The sequence below is a fragment of the Rhinolophus sinicus genome, linkage group LG11, assembly GCF_036562045.2.
Source record: "Rhinolophus sinicus isolate RSC01 linkage group LG11, ASM3656204v1, whole genome shotgun sequence".
In the NCBI taxonomy this organism is placed as follows: domain Eukaryota; kingdom Metazoa; phylum Chordata; class Mammalia; order Chiroptera; family Rhinolophidae; genus Rhinolophus; species Rhinolophus sinicus.
In genome coordinates, this window is record NC_133760.1 from 58936079 (window position 1) to 58957068 (window position 20990).

At 40.0% G+C, this 20990-nt stretch overlaps 1 protein-coding gene and 1 long non-coding RNA gene across 7 annotated transcripts in view; one reads left to right on the forward strand and one right to left on the reverse strand.

Annotated features, from left to right (window-relative positions):
* LOC141567573 (uncharacterized) overlaps window positions 1-4126 on the reverse strand; it is a 58948-nt gene extending 54822 nt beyond the window's left edge. The window contains exon 1 of the long non-coding RNA XR_012490337.1: window positions 2225-4126. This is a non-coding gene — a long non-coding RNA (uncharacterized LOC141567573). The remainder of the gene's footprint in view (window positions 1-2224) is intronic.
* BRAF (B-Raf proto-oncogene, serine/threonine kinase) overlaps window positions 1055-20990 on the forward strand; it is a 121514-nt gene continuing 101578 nt past the window's right edge. For 2 of the 6 annotated variants that reach the window (XM_074315265.1, XM_019749853.2), the window contains exon 1: window positions 1057-1406. In XM_074315265.1, coding sequence (XP_074171366.1) covers window positions 1272-1406 — 135 coding nt within the window. In that variant the 5' untranslated portion in view covers window positions 1057-1271. Of the gene's footprint in view, window positions 1407-20990 lie in introns of all 6 variants that reach the window. The other 4 variants (XM_074315267.1, XM_074315266.1, XM_074315268.1 and 1 more) reach the window with 4 other exon arrangements.

Sequence of the window (20990 nt, forward strand, 5' to 3'; positions counted from 1 at the left end):
AATAAGGAGGTCACTGGTGACTTTCCGCGTCATAGGAAGTATGAAAATGCAGAGTCCACTCAAAGCTTCTCATGAGTTGATATTTAGGTTCCTTTGGTGATTAATTTCCCACCCTCAGGAGTTCACAGAAACTTCCACTATTTTTCTCATTCCTATTTTGCCCTTCCTTAATTTTTTCCCCAGAATATTCCCCTTTCCTCTTAAATAAACATATTTTTAATAATGAAGTGGTTTTAATTCCATTCTGTAATTGGGTCTCTCCGAGGGAATTTATTGTTCTTCTCTTAATTGTGTTCATGCATATTTTGCACAGTGAATGCCTTGGAATATTCTGTTTGTGAAAGGCACAAAAGTATTTAAAATATTTTGAATGGTTTTCTTGGAAATAAGAATGATTTAAGTTTTGATGCTTCGGGTATCTAGAACGTTCTGTGCCTTCTGCAGGCCCCTGCACATGGAAAGCACTCCACCGACATTTGTCCAATGAATGAATCTGCAAAACGAAAAATACACTAAAAAGAAACATGTTATTCCTCCACGATGAAAAACAGCTTTTCGAGTTCCATTTAGATCCACTTTAACAGGCCAATTCCTTTAATGAAAAAGGATACAAACATGATTCTGGCCAATTGGCTGTTCCTAAATATATTTCCAGCAAATTCTACTTGGCTGTTTCCACCTTGGGGTTCCAAGTCTTATTTTTGCGAGAGACGTTCGTTGTCATGGAAATGACACTGCGATGGGCTTCCCCGTCCTCCTCCCTCTAGGATTTCAACTTCTCCTGAACACCAACCCCTGCTCTTGTAGTAAATCCTGCATTTGCAGACCAGGCTTCGGACGGAGACGAGAAGCGAGGAGGAAATCGCAGCCATGGAAACGGCGGAGCGGAGGAAACCACCGAGCGCGAGGGTGGGCAGGCGGCGAAGGAACCCTCTCCAGACGGGGGCGCTCCTCGGGTGACGTCACGCACCCGGGTGACGTCACGACCGTGACACGCGGGTGACGCCGTTGCCGCGGCGACTGTTAGTGGTCTCCGCCCCCTGCCCCCGCCCCCAGCTCCGCGTCCTTCCCCCAATCCCCGCAGGCTCGGCTGCGCTGGGGGCCGCGGGCCGGTTCCTGAGGTGGCCCAGGCGCCCTGCCTCCGCCGGCGCCGCCGGGGCCGTCCCTCTCCGCCGCCCCCCGCCCTCCGCCTCCGCCTCCCCCCGCCCTCCGCCTCCCTTCCCCCTCCCCGCCCAGCAGCGGTCGCTCGGGCCCCGACTCTCGGTGATAAGATGGCGGCTCTGAGCGGCGGCGGCGGCGGCGGCGGCGCGGAGCAGGGCCAGGCTCTGTTCAACGGGGACATGGAGCCCGAGGCCGGCGCCGGCGCCGCGGCCTCTTCGGCTGCGGACCCCGCCATCCCGGAGGAGGTGAGTGCCGGCGCCCCCTGCACCCCTGCGTGTCCGCGCTGGGCTGGCCGGTGTTTATTGGGGGGAGGCGGTGGCGCGGGGGGCTCTGGTGCCCTGGGCCACCTTCTCGTGCGGGCTCTGCGGATGGGAGCTGGGCATCCCCCGCTCGTCCCTGTCCGTCATGCGGCGCCGCGCGACGTAAACACACACAATGGCCCGGAGGGGGTTCCCTGGCCCGCGCCCCAGCTTGGGGGACTCGGGCGGCGCTGGGTGAGCAGGAGGCGATCGGTAGGGGGCGAGGCTCAGGGTCGGCCCGGGAAGGTCACGGCTGGCTGCCGGGGGCCGGCCTCGCATCCCTGGGAGGCGGTCGCTCTTCCAGGCGGGGGGCGGCGGAAGGGGCTGCGGCGTCCCGGTGGGCGGCGTGGGCTCGCCGCCGGGGCCGGGCCGGCGAGGTGCGGGGCTGTGTGCCATCAGGACACGGTCCTGGGGGTGACGGGGCGCGCGGGTCCCTCTCCGCCCGCCCGGACTGCCTCCCTTCTCAGGCCGCTGCTGCCCTCCTTCCACTTTTCTACTTGTTTGGGGATCTCGCTTCACCTGTTTTACCCAGCAGTTGGTGTTGCTTTAGTCTTTACTTTTCCAGCCGTAAACCCCAGTTTTCCGCTCTCCCTTTCATCCCGGTCTCAGCCCCCCCCGCCCCCCCCCCCGCCCCGTCCCCCGTTCCTAATATTGGTCAGTGCTCGGTCGCTGACTCGTAACCCCCCGCATCCCATTCTCATCTGCTGGCCAGTTGGCCTTCTGACCTCAGCTTCTACTTAAGCCCGTTGTTGCACTTCTCTTACCCTCGTCCTCTTGAGGCCCTCGACTTCATGCCACTGCTCCCTGACATCGTTACCGATTATCTTCACCCATCCTTTCGGACGCTCTGGAGCTGCTGACTTTCTGAATCCTGAAGCTGTCAAGATGCCATCAGATTTCACTTGCACTACGGGCGCTTTTTGGGTAGTCTTCCATTGTGCATTTGCACCTCTTTTTATGTATTCCTACCCTTTTTTTTTAATAGGTTTAATTGCTTTCCTTCTCTTGTCCTCCTTTCTGTCCCAGTTTTTTTTCTTTTCCTTTTTCCTTTTTAGTCCTTGCTTCTCTCAGCCTGTGTTTGCATTATTCAGCCTCCTATCACCGTGTCAGTTTCCTTCCTACTGCTTACATTTTGTTTCCCAATTCTTACAACGTCTCATTCTTTCTTCTGTCTGTGCAATTCTCTTTCCTGCTTCATCATCTTTACTTTGGAAATTCATGCTTGCTCTATTGAGTATCAGTCTGTTCACAATACGGGGGGAGGGTGGCAAAAAAAAAATGTGTACAAGTGGACACTTTGGTCAGTGTTGCTCAAGCAGTACTTTGCCATAATCAGATGTCTCTGGATGCTGATGGGAACCACTTTGAGCACCTCTTGTAATTGCAGAAGTCAAACGTGACTTGTATTCATCTTTTGTTATCGGCATATATTGAGTATTATAATTTTAATACAGTTTTTCTTTCTTAAAATGTGTACGTATTTGTTTTTCATCCTCTTATGCCACCTCCATCTATGCCCAAGATGTGTGCTGTACCATCATTTGATCTACTTTAAATTTCTCATTTTTTTCTTCTTTCTTAACAAAATTATTACCACTTTCCACTTAATAGTTTGCATTTCTGCTCAGACTGGTTTCCTCTAATATCTATTCATTTTCCCCAACTTCTTAGATTCTGACGATAGAGTTCTTCCTGTCTTCCATTTCCTAGTTTATTCCCTTTTCCTCGTTGCCAGTTGCCATTCATTCTGCCTTGTTTCCTGGCTTTGGGTACTTAACTTGCTAAAGCTTCCTCTTGTCTTCCCCACACCTCCACATTCCTTCTTATTTATAAACAGCTTTGTTCCGTTGACATGGAAATTTATTTTTAGGATACATTGTTTTTAATGGGTAAATACTAGGGGTCACATCTGCTGTCTAATTTCTCCATGAATCGGATATGCCTTTGTCTTACCAGGCACAGGTGCTTCTAGGCTTGTTTTACTCTGTAGCGATAGGGTAGTTTGGTTGACTTGTGTCTAGAAGAATGGATACATTAACGGGTATTGGTTACAAAATTGTAATTCTCTGATTGTAACATTGTTTACCTTTTTGAGAACTTTGTTTCAGAGTTGTTAGAGCAGTTTGCAATGATACAGAGAAGGTTTTTGTTAAGTACTGGACGTACAATCTCTGCTATCTTATTTAAAAAGGCCAGATTGTTTGAACTCTACTCTCTGAAGATTCTGATTCAGTAGGTGAGAGCTAGGACCATGAGTTTATGTATTTGGTACACTTCCAAATTCTCACGTATCAATGCGTGAGAACCTGTAGGCTAGATGAATTTTAGTTTAAATTGCCAATAATTAGAAAGCATATTGGTATCTCCTGAAACCATAAGGATACTTTAACTAATTTTAAAGAGTTAGAAGTGTTTCCCACTGCCTCCTACACCTAGGTTTTAATGTTTAGTGATGAGTAGTAGTTTTTCCTTTAAATTTTTTATAGGAGGTGATAATAAATGTATTGGGGAGTGATTAAAAATGGATCTCTTTTGAGTGTAGACATCACTGTTATGGATGGTGGAATAAATTCCTCCCAGAAACAATTTTAAATTTGTAGTTAGTATTAATTTAGAGGAAAATGAAATGTACTGCGATCTTTTAATTAAACTCTCTTTCTTATATGCACTTCAAGAGCTTATAATTGCCAAGTGCATGGAAAGAAATGAAAATTTTGCTTGTGTAACTGTAAAATGACCCATTTTATTCTAAAGATTTACCTTACCTGACAGTTAAATACAGGTTATTTTTGTTTTTTGTCTTAATTTTTCTCGGGGAAATTTCAGCTGCACTAAAAAAATAAAAATAAAAAAATTACAAAAGGAAAGCACACTCGTTATTGAAAAATTAGATATAAGTACAAAAAGTTAAAAAAATCATCTATGATCTTGCCATTTAAGATATAATTACTTAAACATTTTGGTGTATGTATATCCATATACTCTTTGTTTATGCTTGTGTAATACAGTGTATGTGATTTTGTAACATTTTTTAACTTAACAATATAGCAAAAGATTTTACATATCATTCGATATACTGTGACTTTTAAACTAATATTTTTTGATATCAGGTTGTAATTTTTTTGCTCTGTTATCAAACATCTTGGACATTGAACATAGATTTTAGTTTTTAAAATTATGTTGGGAAGTGAACAAATTTCATGTGTTACATTTGTAAGTATTACTTTGTAGATGCTCAAAATAGAATATTCTGGTAAATGACAGAAGCATATTAAATATTTATCAAATGAATGTGCTTATTCTTTTGGCATTAAACATTTACTTCTGACCATCTATATTCCCTTGATTTTTTTTTCTTTTTATGACCATATGGTATCATATGGGATAATATGATTATACAGTATAATAAATACATTTATTGAAAAAAATGTGTTGTAACAGGGTATGATATTTATTAACTATTCTTGTATCTGTAGAAGGGAGTGTCTTCAAATTGCATTACAATTAAAATTGTATTGTTTTTAAGAGATATTGCCAATCTTAGTTAAAAGAACGGTAATTATAATAATGCGTTGACTAGGCAGTATTCTGGAATACAATCTCCTTTATGATGAAGTCTACTGTATTAAAACATATCTTAATGAACCATGCCAGACCAACTTGGATTACATCATACCCATAATAAGTGGAAGTCCCACTAAGGTACGTGCTTCTGCAGCTCTGGCTATTGCTGTTAATACTTGCCTGGATATATTCGAAGGTGGACAAAATATGCCTCTTAGGCAAAACTATAAAATAGCTGTGTGTCTTTGGTTTTTCTAGTGTTCCCTTTCTGTACTCTTTCTCTCTCATTTAATGAACTCCTTCCTCTGGGCATCCATTAATCTCTTCTGATATCGGTCTCATATATATGCTGGTTATTAAAGGAATTGATTGTTAGTAAACAGATAAGAAAGGAACATTGGGGCTGGGTGGTTGACTCTCTGAATGTAGCAAACCAGGGAGCAAACTTGATTTAATTGTATTTGGATAATAGGCCAGAAAAATTATAATACGTTAGAATAACAGACTGGAGAAGCCTGACTGTTCTTGATTCCCTGTCCCCTGCTTTCCTGATTAGGATGAATTAGGATCCCATCATAACAACTGGAAACCTATGTTCCCTGAGTGGTAGGGAAGAGAGGGAAGGGAAGGAGCAGGTTGGGGTTTTTTGCTTTTTAATTTAATTTTATTAGTTTCAGGTGTACAAAACCATGTACTGATCAGACATTTACCCCTCTCACAAAGTGATCACCCCACCAACCCTACTACCCCTCTGACATTGTACACAGCTGTTACGGTACCATTGACTATATTCTCTGTGCTGTATGTACTACATTGGTTTTTTTTGTTTTAGCGTTTTCTAACACTTGATGCTTACCTTGGTCTTCCTTTTCCTCCCATCACAAAGCTTTCTCCGTTAGAATTGCAAAAGTGCATTTTGTTTCCTTTGACATCTTGATGTCAATTTAGCTGAGTACTTAGCAAACATTTTGTGTCATAATTCCCTTGTTTTATGAAATCCAGTATGTTCCTTTGGTTCCTATATCCCTGCCTCAAATCATCATTAAAATAAACCTCTATTGTCAGTATCCCTTACTAGATTTTGTCTTCCTCAGAAGTTAAATTGTTTTAAGACCTTTGCTCATTTTCATTGTCTGTTTTACCTGTGTTGGTTATTCTGTAAAGTCAGGATTAGAAGTAGTTGTAGAACTTCTGAATTCAAAATAGATGAGCATGTTTAGGAATTTTTCTGTGGTTTTAGGTGAATTGCGGCTTTTGTAGTCATGTTACCGATAGCAATGCTATAAGAACCAAAAATATAGCCTCATTTGTTCCATTTCTTCCTTAAATATTTGGTTAAGGAATTAACATGTTCTGGGAGGTAATTTTTATTTTTCATTTTCTTTTGGCTAGCAGCCTAATTTACTGTCATACATAATTAGCATGGTAGTCAGAAGAAACGCTTAATATAACCTCCACCCTAACATTAAGCAATTATTTTTTTCTCCCCTCTACCCTCTGAGATTATTTTGGTTTCCATGTTTTCTCTTGGGCTTAATAAAACTATTATTATTGTTCCTTCCCATATCCAGACTATGCATATAGAGAGGGAAATTGATGCCCTGTAAATTACATGCCTTTCTGCGTCCTGGGAACACCCTCAATACAGAATATAAAAATTGCTCTGAGCTCAGTTAACTTTATATCTTCTATAGAAGCTCTGGTCATGATTTTCACTGAAGGATTAAAAAACAAAACATCAGGAAATGTGTTTATAGAGCACTATCTACCAATACAAGGTCTGTAACAATTGCAAAGGTAGATACGGTAGTGTCCAGGTGTTTTTCTTCACCTTGTAAGGAGCGTTATTCCAACTGTGTTTGGCTACCCTACCTTTTGGATTTTGAAAATGCTCCAGGGAGAGAGAAACATAACATTTTGGCAGACCATTTTCTACTGTTGTTCCAAAATTAGCATTTTTTTGTGTTTTTTTATGTATCTCCTTGTTGTAAAAGATGTTTTCATTGTGTTTAAATTGAGAAATACTCTACTCTTGTTTTATATATTCTATTGCACTAAATATAACTTTTAAATTAATAAACCTGAAAATTTTAACTTTCTATTTTTGGAACAGCATAAATTAAATAAAATTTTAGGATGCTTTGAATTAGTCACTTACCTTTGAGTATTTTGAAACAGTTTAAAATACAGCTAGGGGTTAGTCCTCCAATGACCTAGGATTTTTAAACTGTATTTTCTACATTACAGCATTTATTTTGCAAAGTAAATTTCTGTTTGGGCTTATAGATGTACTTTTAATTTAAAGGGGATTACTGGTTTTGGCAGTAACATTGTAAATTGTTATTAGAACCTTTATTTTTTATATTGTCAACTTGGGTCTAATCCCTTTTCCTCTTTTTATAAAGTTTATTATTTTCTACTTAGAAATCTCTGTAGCTTAGAGGAAACAAATAATTATTAATTTAAGAATCTTAAGTAGGTATGATTTTTACAGTTATTAACAATTTCTGGCAATGTTGTATGAAGGTAATTTAATTCCCATTTATTATAAAGTGTCCTATCTTTTCTATGAATACCAAACAGTTAGTGCCTTTATATCTTTTGTACTATAAAAGGTAAAGTACCGTTGTTAACTATTACGAAGTAATTCAAAATTGCTTTTTTACACATTAGATTACTGTGTTTCCGTGGGAATGATGTCAGAGAACTTCAGATAGGGAAGAGATTATGATTCGGTATAGTCCTTACATTCCTGTTCTGCAACCACTAAAAATGGTCATTTCTTCTTAGTTTTTACATGTCTTGCTTCTAACATTTAAAATATCCCCCCCAGATATTCTTCCTGCATGTAGTCCGTATTGCTCATCTTAACAGCAAACTACTCCATCTCAGGTTAAGTTTTATTGTACATGAGGAATGCGTTCGCTGTAAGTTTTTGATACCTGTTGCAAATGATTTTCCTACGTCTGAGTTTGGCACTTAATTTAAGCTTCTCTGTGTACAGTGGTCCCCCCTTATCTACCGGGGATATAGTGCAAGACCCCCAGTGAAAGCCTGAAACCGCGGATAGTGCTGAACGTTACATGTAGTAGTTTCTCCCTATGCATACATGTATTTTCACGTTACAGCTTCTCTTTGTATCTCCCAATTGCCAGCATCCCTACTTTTGCACTTGGGGCCCATTACTAAGTGTAAAGTAAGGGTTACTGAAAGAGAATCTCTGCTGTACCGCACCAGCCAACCTGATAACTAAGACAGGAGCAAGTGACTGAATGGCAGGGAGTGTGTCTGTCACGGACCTGCTGGACAAATGGGTGGTCCACATACCTCCCTGGAGGGAGTGGAATGATGTGAGATTTCGTCACACTACTCAGAAACGCACTCAATTTGAAACTTATGAATGGTTTATTTCTGGAACTTTCCATTTAGTATTTTCGGACTGCAGTTGACAGCGGGTAGCTGAGACTGGAAAGCAAAACCGTAGATAAGGGGGCGACTACTGTAGGTGTTGCCATCTTAACAGGTTAGAGAAGAAACAGATGATCTGCTGAATAGTTGTGAACAATACTTCATAAAATACAGCATTCATTCATCATAAAACCTGAAGCAAATCTAATGTGATAAACAGTATCTTTTTTTAATCAAATTTAATGTTGAAGTATTGAAAGTGTTCTTTCTGACATTGGGAGAGAGAAGGTTATCATCCATTGTAACTTCTTTTAGTCAAAGTTCTAGTAGATATCCTGACTTTCACTAAGTTAAGAGAAAAAAAATTTAAAAACGTAAGAATTGGAAAAGAGAGAAAACTATCATTCACAGACTACATGATTATGTATTTAGAAAATCTGAAAATATCTACAAATTATTAGAAACAATACGCTTCACACGATTGCTGATTAGGAAAATCAAAGATCACTTGTATTCTGGCAACAAATAGGAAACGAAAATCTAAAACAGTATAATTCCCAATAACATAAAAAATATGTACCCAGGAATAAGTCTAAAAACTTGCCTAAGACTTCTAGGAGCCTGATTAAAATGAATTCTATAAGACCTAATAATTGGGGCAAAATACCATGTACGTGGATTGATAGACTTGATGTTGTATAGATATTATTCTCTCTAAATGGATTTGTATGTTTAATATAATCCCAATCAAAACCTTAGTAAGGTTTTTTGGTTTTTTGGTTTTGTTGTTTTGGTGGAACTTAAAAAACTGATTCTAAAATTTTACGGAAAATCAATAAAGGGCTAAAGTAGCCAAGACACTCCCAAAGAAGACACTATACGAGGACAGGCTTTACCAGTTATTAAGACTCGTTACAAAGTATAGTAATTAAGATACTGTCACCAGTAGTCTAGTGATGGATGGGCCAGTGGAACAGAAGAAAACCTATACTTATAGGTGACTTGATATATGACAGATGTATGCTGGAAATTAGGGAGAAAAGAATGCCCTTTCAATAAATGGTGCTGGAAAAATTAATTTGGACTTTTACCTCACAGTATTCACAAGTTCTGGGTAGATTAAATGCCTGATTGTGAAATGAAAAAATATAAAGCTTTTAGAAGACACTATGAGAATGTGTTTTTATTTGGATAACTTTTAGAGCTCTTTTTTTATTTAAATTAGAATGCTAAAATTACCATTTTTCATTGAATTTAAGATATTATTGATTCTAAGATTCACCATTTTCTAAAATAAAGTATTGCCAGTTAACCACAATATGCTATTGATTATCAAATACATCCCAATTTTCACTTTTTAAAATACTTTAATATCTTATAAATGATAATATATAGAGTGTTTCCTGAATTCCCTTTCATCAAATGTGGATTTTAGATTTTAGATTTTATCAGTGAGCTGAATTCCCACAATTTAGAAGGACAGGGAAGCTTTGTTTTGCTGCTGTTTTGGCTGGTTCGCAAAGTTGTAAGAACTGCGTGAATAGAAGCAGTTGAGGTGTGTGGACTGAGTATTCCAGGGTGTAATTCCGACTTCATGGATATACCGGAGGTGGCAAAAAAATGTATACACATGACTTGTATTCATATTTTGTCATCGGTATATATTATTATAATTTTAATATAGGTTTTTCCTTTTCTTAAAATGTGTGTACATGTTTTTGGCCCCCTCTGTATATAGTCAGAGGTCCTTTATTTCCCCAGTGCGGTGGCTCCTCCTGATCCCAACCCTCGCATTTTTGATGGTAAGCATTTTAGTCCTTGTGGTAAATGCATTTCTGGTTTGAAATATCTAAAGTGATTTTTTTCTTTTCTGCACTGGCTCCTGAGTGATACATTTTGTCAGATGAGGGAATCATTTAATACTCAATTTTTTTGATTCTTAAAAATTGTAAAATATAAATAACATAATGTTCATCATCTTAACCATAAGTGTACAATTCAGTGGTATTGAATACATTCAAAGTGTTGTATGACCATCACCACTACTACACCCCAAATTTTTTATCGTCCCTAACAAAAACTCTACCCATTAAAAAATAATTCCTTCTTTCTCCCTTCCCAGCCCCTGGTAACCTCCATTCTACTTTTCTTTATGGATTTACTTCATGTAAGTGAAATCATACAATGTTTGTCATTCTGTGTGTGGCTTATCTCACTAAGCTTCAATGTTTTCAAGGTCCATCTGTGTTGTGAAATATATCAAAATAACCACCAAACTGTTTTCTCGCCAGCATTCCCTTTACATTTCCACCAGCAATGCTTGAGGATTCCAGTTTCTCCACATCCTCACCAGCACTTGTTTTTCTTTCTTCCTCTTCCTCCCCCTCCTCCTCCTCCTCCTCCTCCTTCTTTTTGATCATAGCCGTCTTATGGGCATGAATTGGTATCTCATTGTGAGTTTTGTGTTGGGTTATTTATTCTTAGTGGCAGTTCCTCAAAAATCTATATAGAATCTAAAATCTAAATAGAATTACCATACAGCCCAACAATTCCACTCCTAGAAATAGACAGGTTTTACTTTAGATAGATCTTTAAGATGTCAGTTGGATTACAGCCTTGTTAGAAAGGTAGGGAAGATCGCTGAGTGATGCCCAGAGCAGTTACTTGACCTTGGGGAGCGAGCGAGGCCAACTTTGAGGGTCCCACAGGCTTGGGTTTTGAGTCCCAGCCTGTGGGGTGTCTGAGAAGCCTATAAAAAGAAAAGGGAAGATGAAGACCAAATTGAGAGGTGATACTACACAGGTAGAGCTTGCTAATGAATTTTATGTGCTTATACAGGTTAGGTGGGTGAATACATGCTGTATGGCAAGATGGTTGGGAAACAGTACACTTGTTTGGAGCAATTGCTTACCATTTTAAAGAAATGAAGTTGGACCCTCACCTCTTATTGTGCATGAAAATCAATTCCTAGTAGATTGAAGATTAAGAAGAAAAGCTCAGAAAGTTTTTTTTTTTTTTTTAAGGGTGCATACTTTTATGAGCTCAAGGCTAGAAAGGAATTCTTAAGACTGAAAACACTAACCATAAAAATATCGATAAATTTGACTACATTAAAAACGTTAAATATTAGTAGAAACTTCTATTTATTAAGACACTCCCCCCACCCCCCCGTAAGAGGCTAAAAAGACAAAGCACAGAATAGGAGAGGATATTTGCAGTACACATGTATTAGTTACCTATTGCTGTGTAATAAGTTATCCCAAAACTTCGCAGCTAAAAGCAAGCATTGATCTCCGAGTTCCTGCGGGTCAGGAATCTGGAAACAGCTTAGCTGGATGGCTGTAGCTCAGGGCCTTGAATGAGGCTGCAGTCAAGGTGTGAGCCAGGCTTGCAGTTGTTTCAAGGCTGGACGGAGGGAAGATTTGCTGCTGTGCTCCCGTAAGTGGATCTGGCAGACATCAGAAGGTCCACTTCCAAATTTACTCACAAGGGCCTCTTCACAGGGCCACCTTACAGCATGGCAGCTGGCGTTTTCCAGAGTGATAGATCCCTTTTATAACTTAATCTTAGAAGCGACAGCCATCATTTCTGCCATATTCTGTTCATAAGTCCAGCCCACAACTCAAGGGGAAAAGGTCGTACAAAGGCCTGGATACCAAGAGGTGAAACTCACTGAGGATCCTTTTAGAGGTGACCTACCACAACACAATGAATGGAAGCCTGGTATGAAAAACATACGTAAAGAACTGAATCACTAAGACAAAGACAGAACACCAAGTAGAAATAAAAAGCAAAACCCAGAGCAGGCATTTGTTTTTTTTAAAAAAAGAAATTGAAGTGACCAATAAATACATGAAAAGATTCATTAACAATTACGGGACTAGAAATTAAAACCTGGAGAGGCCACTTTACACAGGCTAAGCTGGCAGAAACGACACAGCTGATGGTATCAGGCATCGGTCGGAGCAGGGAGCAGTCGCAGCTCTTCCACTGCGGATGGGAGTGTGAATGGGAAGAACTGCTTTGGAAAATAATTGATGTTCTACAACCAGCAGTGCTACTGCTAAGTTACCCTAGACCAGTGGTTGTCAAAGTGTACGTCAGAATCACCTGGAAGTCTTGTTCAAAAAGACTAGGACCCACCCCTAGAGTTTCTGATTCAGAGTGTGCAGTGGGGTGGAGCTTGGTAGTTTGTATTTCTAACAAAAGCACCTTTCCAGCTGCTGTTGGCACTCCTGATCCTGGAATCAGACTTTGAGAACCAACCGTCATATAATAGTTTTGTACATAATTTAATTTATTGTTGAATTCAATTTGCTAATAACAGGTTTTTATTTAGGGTTTTTACATTTCTTTTCATAAATGCGATTAGTCTATAGGATTCTTGTGCTGTTCCACCCAGTTTTGGTATTAGCATTATTAGAAAGAGCTGATTAGTTTTCTAGATTTTTTTTTTTAATGATCTGGAACAGTTTTTATACCAGACCAGAGAAAATGTTTCTTGAAAGTTGGTTGAATGAGCTTTATTAGGCTTTCTTTATTCAAACTTTTTGAGCGAGTTTTCTTAAATACAACATTTGCTTGGGTTTGGTTTGAGCCCAGTGTTGTTTTGTTTGTTTGTTTTTTAATATCCCATTTCGATTTTATTTTGGTCCCTTTTAAGCTTTTATATTTTCTTTTTTTTAAGATTTTTTTTTTTATTGGGGAAGGGGAAGAGGACTTTATTGGGAAAGTGTGTACTTCCAGGCCTTTTTTTCCAAGTCAAGTTGCTGTCCTTTCAGTCTTAGTTGTGGAGGGTGCAGCCCAGCTCCAGGTCCAGTTGCCGTTGCTAGTTGCAGGGGGCGGAGCCCACCATCCCTTGCGGGACTCGAGGAATTGAACCGGCAACCTTGTGGTTGAGAGCCCACTGGCCCATGTGGGAATCGAACTGGCAGCCTTTGGAGTTAGGAGCATGAAGCTCTAACTGCCTGAGCCACCGGGCCGGCCTATATTTTATTTTCAATTGTCAATCTTAGAAAGGAACTGGTCTTACCATGGTGAATCCAAAAATTATCAGTTCTCCCCTTCAGCAAAGTAAGCGCTTTTATTTTATGTGATGTTTTGATCCCATGATATTTTGTTCCAAGGATGGGTGAGGGAAAGGATGAAGATGGGGAGGTCTATGCTCCAGGTTATTAATGAAATCAAATTTCTAAAGCAGGTTAGCACTCCGTAGCATGTCTTAGTCAGGGAGCCCTGTGGTCTTGCTCTTTCCTGCCTCTCCACCCATGTCCATCAGCAATCCTTGCCGCATACTCAATGCTGTAGCACACGCAGTATCGCACAAAGCATGTATTATGGGTTACTAACCATCCAAAGTGTTCTACGATAGATAGGCTCCATATTGAACAATTTGGGGAAATTGTAAAAGTTCCCCACTGTCTAACCTGTTCAGTTTCTGAGTTCAGACATAATTAGGTCATATTGTGTTATCTGAATCTTAATTTGATTTCTGCATTTTGAATATCAAGGGATTCATCTAAAAAGTATCTGAATCGATTTGGTGAGGAAGAGATACCCTGTACTACTATGCTCCCCTCTTGGGATTTTGCAATTGGATATCAGCATATTAAAGATTGAAAAGAACTGTAATAAAGAAACTTGTTAAAATTGGAATATTTCTAAACTTCCTTGACTATGGAGTCTTGCTTATGTGTAGAATGCATTAATATACTGTGATACATTTAAGGAAATGCTGTTCTAATATCAAATTCTTGTGTTTCCCCAGAATGCATTCTGTTGTTTCTGGCTCTTTGCCTTAGAATCCACCCCCTTGCCCCACCTCACCCCCCACCCCATCTTTTTTTCAGTGATTTCAACTGAGGAGCCTGCCACACTAGGAGGCTTTTGGAAGTGTTTTGATTGTCACGATAACTGGGGGATGCTCTTTGGCGTTTAATGCTCAGGCCAAAGAACACAATGTACCCGAAGTCCTGCACAACAAAGAATTGCCCCCCAAATACCACTTGTGTACCCCTTGGAGGGCACTGGACTCATCGACTAGTGCAAGTACCCCTTTAAAATTCAGTTCTGGTTGTCTTTCCAAGAAGCTTTCTCTAACTACTTCTCTCCTTTCGCCCTCTTCCCCACTTTGGTCATACCTAGTTGGTGCTCTTACGACATTTTATACACATCTTGATTATTTGCACTAACCACGTTATAGTATAGTTGTGATTGTGTGCCTCTACCTTACTGTGAGCTCAAATCTTTGAGGGCAGAGACATTTTGTATCTTTGGCGCATGGCATTTAATAAGTCTTTTTCAAATGTGAATGAATGAGTTGTACGTTTACTATAAATCAGAGGTGTGGTATGATTCTTCAAACCTACTGCTTTCTTAGACTGCATTAATGAGCTCGTGCGGTTGTGGGAAATAGTTATACCGCTTTGCTCTCATCACACAGAATTAAAATGTCCTTTTTGTCTGGGTGTGGGTGACAGATTGTAGAGTAGTGTTTTGTTTTTATTTTGACCATGGCTACACATTGGAAACACCTGGGCAACTTAAAAATACAGATGCGGGAATCCTTTCCCCAGAAGTTCAGATTACTGAGCGTGAGGCTGGGCATCTGGATTTTTTTAAAGCTCCCCAGGTGACTTTTAATCTGCAGTCAACATTGAAAACTACCATTTAGTGAGACATTGATAAATAGCATTTTCCTCAAAATGTTATGTGCAGTAAACAGAGTGAGAAGTTACTAAATCATTGGAGAACAGTGAAAGGAGTGGAGATTTTTAGCTTCGGGAAAAAATCACAGCTAAGTATTATCTGTGCGTTCTGTTGAAGTCAAGGAACGTGTCAGTCGTTCCTCACTGTGTCCTCCACTCTCAGCTCAAGCCAGAGTGTGTAGGAGGGATTCGGTGACGTGGCTGAACAAAGCCTATCTAGCCTGTAAAAAACAGTCGTTTTAGAATATCTAGAGATCATGTGTTGATCCGCAAAAATGTCTTACCGATAATGTGCCACTCAAATTTATAATTAAAATAATGACCTGAGTGTTTTAGTTCATTTTTTTGAGTTTTTCAGTTTATTAATTATGTACTTTGTGCTGGGCACTGAGGATCCCATTTGATTCCCAGATCAACTCTATGAAGTTTGAATCATTCAAATAATAGGGATGTGTCAAGCTGGCTCTGTTTTACAGGTGAAGAAACTGACACTTGGGGGTCAAGTGCCTTGCCCAAGGTTGCAGAGCTAATACGTGACACAGCTGGAATTCTGAGTTTAAAGCCTGCGCTCCTAACTACTGTGCTGTACCATAAATCTTTACAAGAGCCCTAAGCGTTACATGCTGTAATTCCCATTTTGTAGATGAAGAAGTAGGTTTAGAAAAGCTGTGCAGCTCGCACGCTGCTTAAACGGGCTGTCTGGGTTTTGGAGCCAGACGGAGACTCGCGAGGCCGTGCTCTTGGCCATCGTGTTATCAGAGCCTTGTCCTGTCGTACGATGCACAGCTACTGCTTGTGTGCGGTTGTTCACCACCATTGCAGCCCATGTTGTTCTCACTGTACCTTTGTCACCTTCACTGCTTTTCATCCAGTGGGTTTCAGTCTGGGTTGTCTTAAACCCTGCGTTGTGCTTGTCCTAGAGAAGGAAACATTTCTTTACAAGGTTCTTTTCTTTTAGCTCGGATTATAAATCAGAATTGGAATGAACTCTTCTTATATCAATGTGCTGATACTCTGTTAGCTTTCGTTGTTTGACTCTGTAGTCTACAGACTTTTAAAATGTTATACTCTGTCAGTACTCTAAGAGTTCAAACTCATTATCCGCACTGCCTGTCGGTTTTATTTATAAGTTACTGTACAAAATGAAAAGCTGAAAATGAAACAAGAGTTGTGATGGCTTTGTCTTTGGCTAATGTCTTAGGCCACACCCTTAAGGCAACGTGCGTGCGTCAGGAACAATAGTGGCTACAAATCCGTATTTTGAGTACTCCGGACAGTTTTTTTCAGTTGTTTAAAATTTGTATCTGCTATATCAGGTCAGCATTTCTCACCCTGGGCACTGACATTTTGGCCTGGACAATCCTTGGTTCTGGCGGCGTCCTGTGCATTGCAGGACGTTTGGCTGCATCCCTGGTCTGTACGCACCAGGTGCCAGTAGTACCCTCCCCTCAGTTGTGACCATCGGAAATGTGTCCAGACGCTGCCAAATATCTCCTGAGGGCAAAATCACCTCTGGTTGAGAACCACTGTGTTAGACCATTGTTTAATCCTGTATTGTGGCTGACAAATAGCTTGTACTAGGAGTAGGCAGAATGTCGACTTTGACATTTTGTTTCTATCAGCAATACTGTTATCTTCAAGATGAGGTTTGAGATTTGTTTATAGGAATTCTTTGTAAGCCACTTGTCTATTTTGTAAGGTTTACTTTGGTTAAAACTAGATAATATAATCCATATATTTACTTAACTCAGTGTTTGTAAGCTGTAGTATGTCACAATAAGATGAACGTGCAAGAAGAGAGAGAACCCAGCAGCAGCTGCTCTGTACTGTGGAATGCCCAGGCCATATAGCCCTTGACCGGATGTGATGAACCTGTCTGATATGAACCCTAGGTGCCTCTATAAACACGAAATGTGAAAAATATGAATTTTTCTTAATATTCTAGACGAATACATTACTAAATAATGTAGTCTGCCTACAACCCCAATAAAGAGTCTCCTACGTGCCCTCATAGGTGTTTGGGGATCTATTTTGTAAACCACAGGTTTGGCCATTGCATTGTAATCTGCTGTTCACTTTTTATCATTGCAACCATGGTACTCAAAAGGGGGAAATAATTTAAGTTCTTTTACTGACTTCCGCTTAACCAACTCTTCAGGTTAACTAATATTGCCTATTTAAGAAATATTTGCTGTCAAATTAGGTGGGGGTTATATTTAAAGGAAGACTCCTGGCTCTATATCAAAGGCTATAGAATGAATGTTCATTTTACAGTTTTAAGTTAAAATTAAATGTTTCAGGTTTTACTCTTCCTTATGATTCCCTGATATACTGACTTTTATTTAGCCAACCACCAGGCTTTATTACATTGAATAATGAGAATTCTTTTGCACCCACTTCAGTATTAAAATTGTGATGATTTACTTTGTGGAGTTGAGATTACAGTTTCTCTCATCATTTTTGGCATCTAAACTTATCGCTCAGTTATGACACAAAAAGTTTTCAAACTTCCTCTTTTAGAATGGCCATTTACTCTCTCAGAAACTAGCTTCCTCCTTCCCACCTTACAGGGTTATCGTGAGGGTATTAAATCTATCAACAGTAATTCAGACTCTCATTACTTCTTGTCTATAATTGTAGCATGCTTTCAATGGGATTCTCTGCCTCTAGTACCTCTCTCACTTGTTTGTTAACGTAAACATTGTTGCCAGAGTAAACATCCTAAAATATATGTCTAATCAGATCAAAAGCCATTTATAACAACAACTACAACTTTTTTAAAATTACTGTATGTGCTAGCTTAGATATGGTCTCTGCAATCAGGAGATGTCCATTAAACAAATTATCAAAAAATACATATATATACACCCATATGAGGTATGATAAAAAAATACAGTGAATGCGGCTGCCGAGTGCCATCCAATGGAAAGACAGGGACCTTCAATACGGAAAGCGGCACATCGAACCTTAGTAACAGTGTGTGACAAGTTTCAACTTGTTTGGTGCATTCGGGTGTGAACTACGGTTGAGAGAAGGTGTATTTTAAAGTGTGCCATAAATCACGAACAATGCATTGACATGAAATTTTGTTTCAGACTGCAAAAAAAGTGCTCAAGAAACACACAAAATGTTAAAATTAGTTTATGGTGATGCTGCAGTGACCATGAAGATGGTTTACAAGTAGTTTGAGTGATTTCGTAATGATTGTGAATCGATTGAAGACTAGGAGAGTCAGGACATCCTTTAACATCAAAAACCCAAGAGAATGTTGAAAGAGTAAGCAAAATAATTTGATCACACAGGTAACTGACTTAAGGAAATTTCTGTAGATCTGAACATCTCGTGGTTCTGTTCAAAGCATTTTAACAACAGATTTGAACATGAAACAAGTGAGTGTGAAATTTGTTCTACAAGTTTTGACTGTTGAACAAAAGCAGCAGCGTTTGTCAATTTTGTTGAAATTGTGTGATCGTGCTGCTTCAGATTTCAGCTTTTTAAGACATGTCATCGGGGAGATGAGACTTGGGTGTATGGTTATGATCCTGAGACCAAGTTTCAGAGTTCTCAATGGAAATCACCCAGTTCTCCTAGTGCGGAAAAAATCATCAGTCAAGATCTTCATAACATCAAGGTGATGTTAATTGTGTTCTTTTGACCTTCATGGAATTGTGTGAGCTGACTTTGTACCCAGGAACTCTACGGTGAACTCTGAATACTATAAGGGCTTATTAGAGCATTTAAGAAACGGTGTACATAGAAAACGGCCTGAGAAATGGGCAAACTGTTTCATCCATCGTGACAACACTCCACGTTACACATTGCTTCTGATATATGGCAATTTCTGTCAAATACGAACATTACGGTGTGTCCTCATCCACCTTTTTCACCAGATCCAGCACCCTGCAACTTCTGGCTCTTCTCCAAAGTCGAAATGACCATGAAAGTTAAACTTTTTGAATTGGTTCAAGACATCTAGGCAGCCACGACAGCACAACTAAAGACATTCATGAAAGAGGACTTGCAGAACTGCTTCAGAAAGTGGCAAGAATGATGGGATAAGTGTGTTCGAAGTGAGGAGGTATAAATGCGGGGTATTAATGGCAATGTCTTTTACTGTAATAAATTTTTTATTTAAACATCATCATATATTTTGATCACACCTCATACACAAATTCTGAATTGTGATTATGTGCCCAAAGAAAAAATATGGGGTGCACTTTAATGATTATCCAATATAGATTGGGAGAAGGGTGATCAGGGAGGCCTCTCTGAAGAAGTGAAATCTAAATATCTGAAAAAGCTGTCCTTGTTTGGAAAAGTTCTGGGCAAAGAATTTTCCAGGAAGAAGGATTAACGAGTAAAGGCTTTGCTGATGGAAGGCCATTGTGGTTGAATTTTTTGAGTAAGGGATGGAGAGAATAGTGCCTGATGAAGGATGAGGTAGGCAGAGGTAAAGTCATTTAGGAACTTGTATTCTATGCTAAGAAGTTTATGTTTTATTATGAGTCATTGGGGAGCCATAAAGGGTTTAAACAAGGAGAGATGTGATCAGATTTGCATTTTGGGGATTTTACTCTGTGGAGAATGGATGAGAGAGGAATGGGAGTAGGGTGAAAGAAGTGGGGAAACCAGTTAGGATGCCTTTGTAAGTAGTAGTTCAGGGAGAAAGGATAGTAGTGTAGACTAGAGTAATGCCAGTAAACAAGGTAACATAAAATGATTGATTATCTCATTGCATAACAATAACCTAAATGTTAGCCTAATATGGTGGGGTTCTCACTCGTTATCTGTTACAGTAACCCTGTGAAGTATGAGCAGAATAAGACTTGCAATAAACTTACACAAGCCCATCCAGTAAATGGTGGTGTAAGGAATTGAAAGCATGGATTTTGAATTTGGCCCTTGTCTCTAAAAGCTAAACTGCACTGAAGATTTTTCAGCGTACCCGTATTACCTTTATCTCCTCGTAATCTCTCACTTACCGGTGCTGTAGCCAAACCAAACTATTACAGTAGTTATCGTAAACATACCTTCTACCCTGATGCCCCTGATGATTGTTTACTATGGCTGGAATGCTCTTACCCCCACATGCTTAACAAAATTGTCGCCATCCTTTAGGATCTTGGTCAAATACGAAGCCTTCCTATAAACACATGTTGTCCATTACCCTCTTTTAACCAGGACGGTTTCTTTGCATTACAGTACATGTTAGTTCAACAGACGTTAATGTGATGGCTGTGCTGGGTGCTCTACGCAGACATTGGGGACGTGTTCGTGTACAGAAATAGACACAGACACAGCCACAGCCACAGCCCCCGTGGAACCTGTAGTCTAGAGAGAACCGACCTGGAACAAAACCGGTGCACACAAATATAGCATTGTAAAGTTTGAAAAGTGACATGAAGGAGCAGTAAAGGGTGCCTGTGGGTTTCTGAGACCCCTTTAGAGGGTCCTTGAGGTCAAAACTATTTTCAGTACTGTCTGGACTATAGGGAAATCGCCATCCTGTCTGCACACGTATGACCGTGGTGGGATTGAGATACAGGTGCTGATAGGATTGACCATTTCTGCAGCCTTTCGGGGAATTATGTGTTAATGTTTATTAAAAATGTTCAGAGCTCTGTGTGTGCATTTGTGTGTCCTTTGATCCAGCAGTTGCCCTTGAGGGAATCTATCCTACAGAAATAAAAGTACCAGTAAATGTATAACTACAGCTGACCCTTGAGCCATGTGGGGCTTAGGGACGCCAACCCCCCCACCCCACCCCACCAACACACACACAGTTTAAATTCCACATAGAACTTTTGACCTTCCCAGACTTCACCTACTAGGAACCGTATCCAGTAAGTAA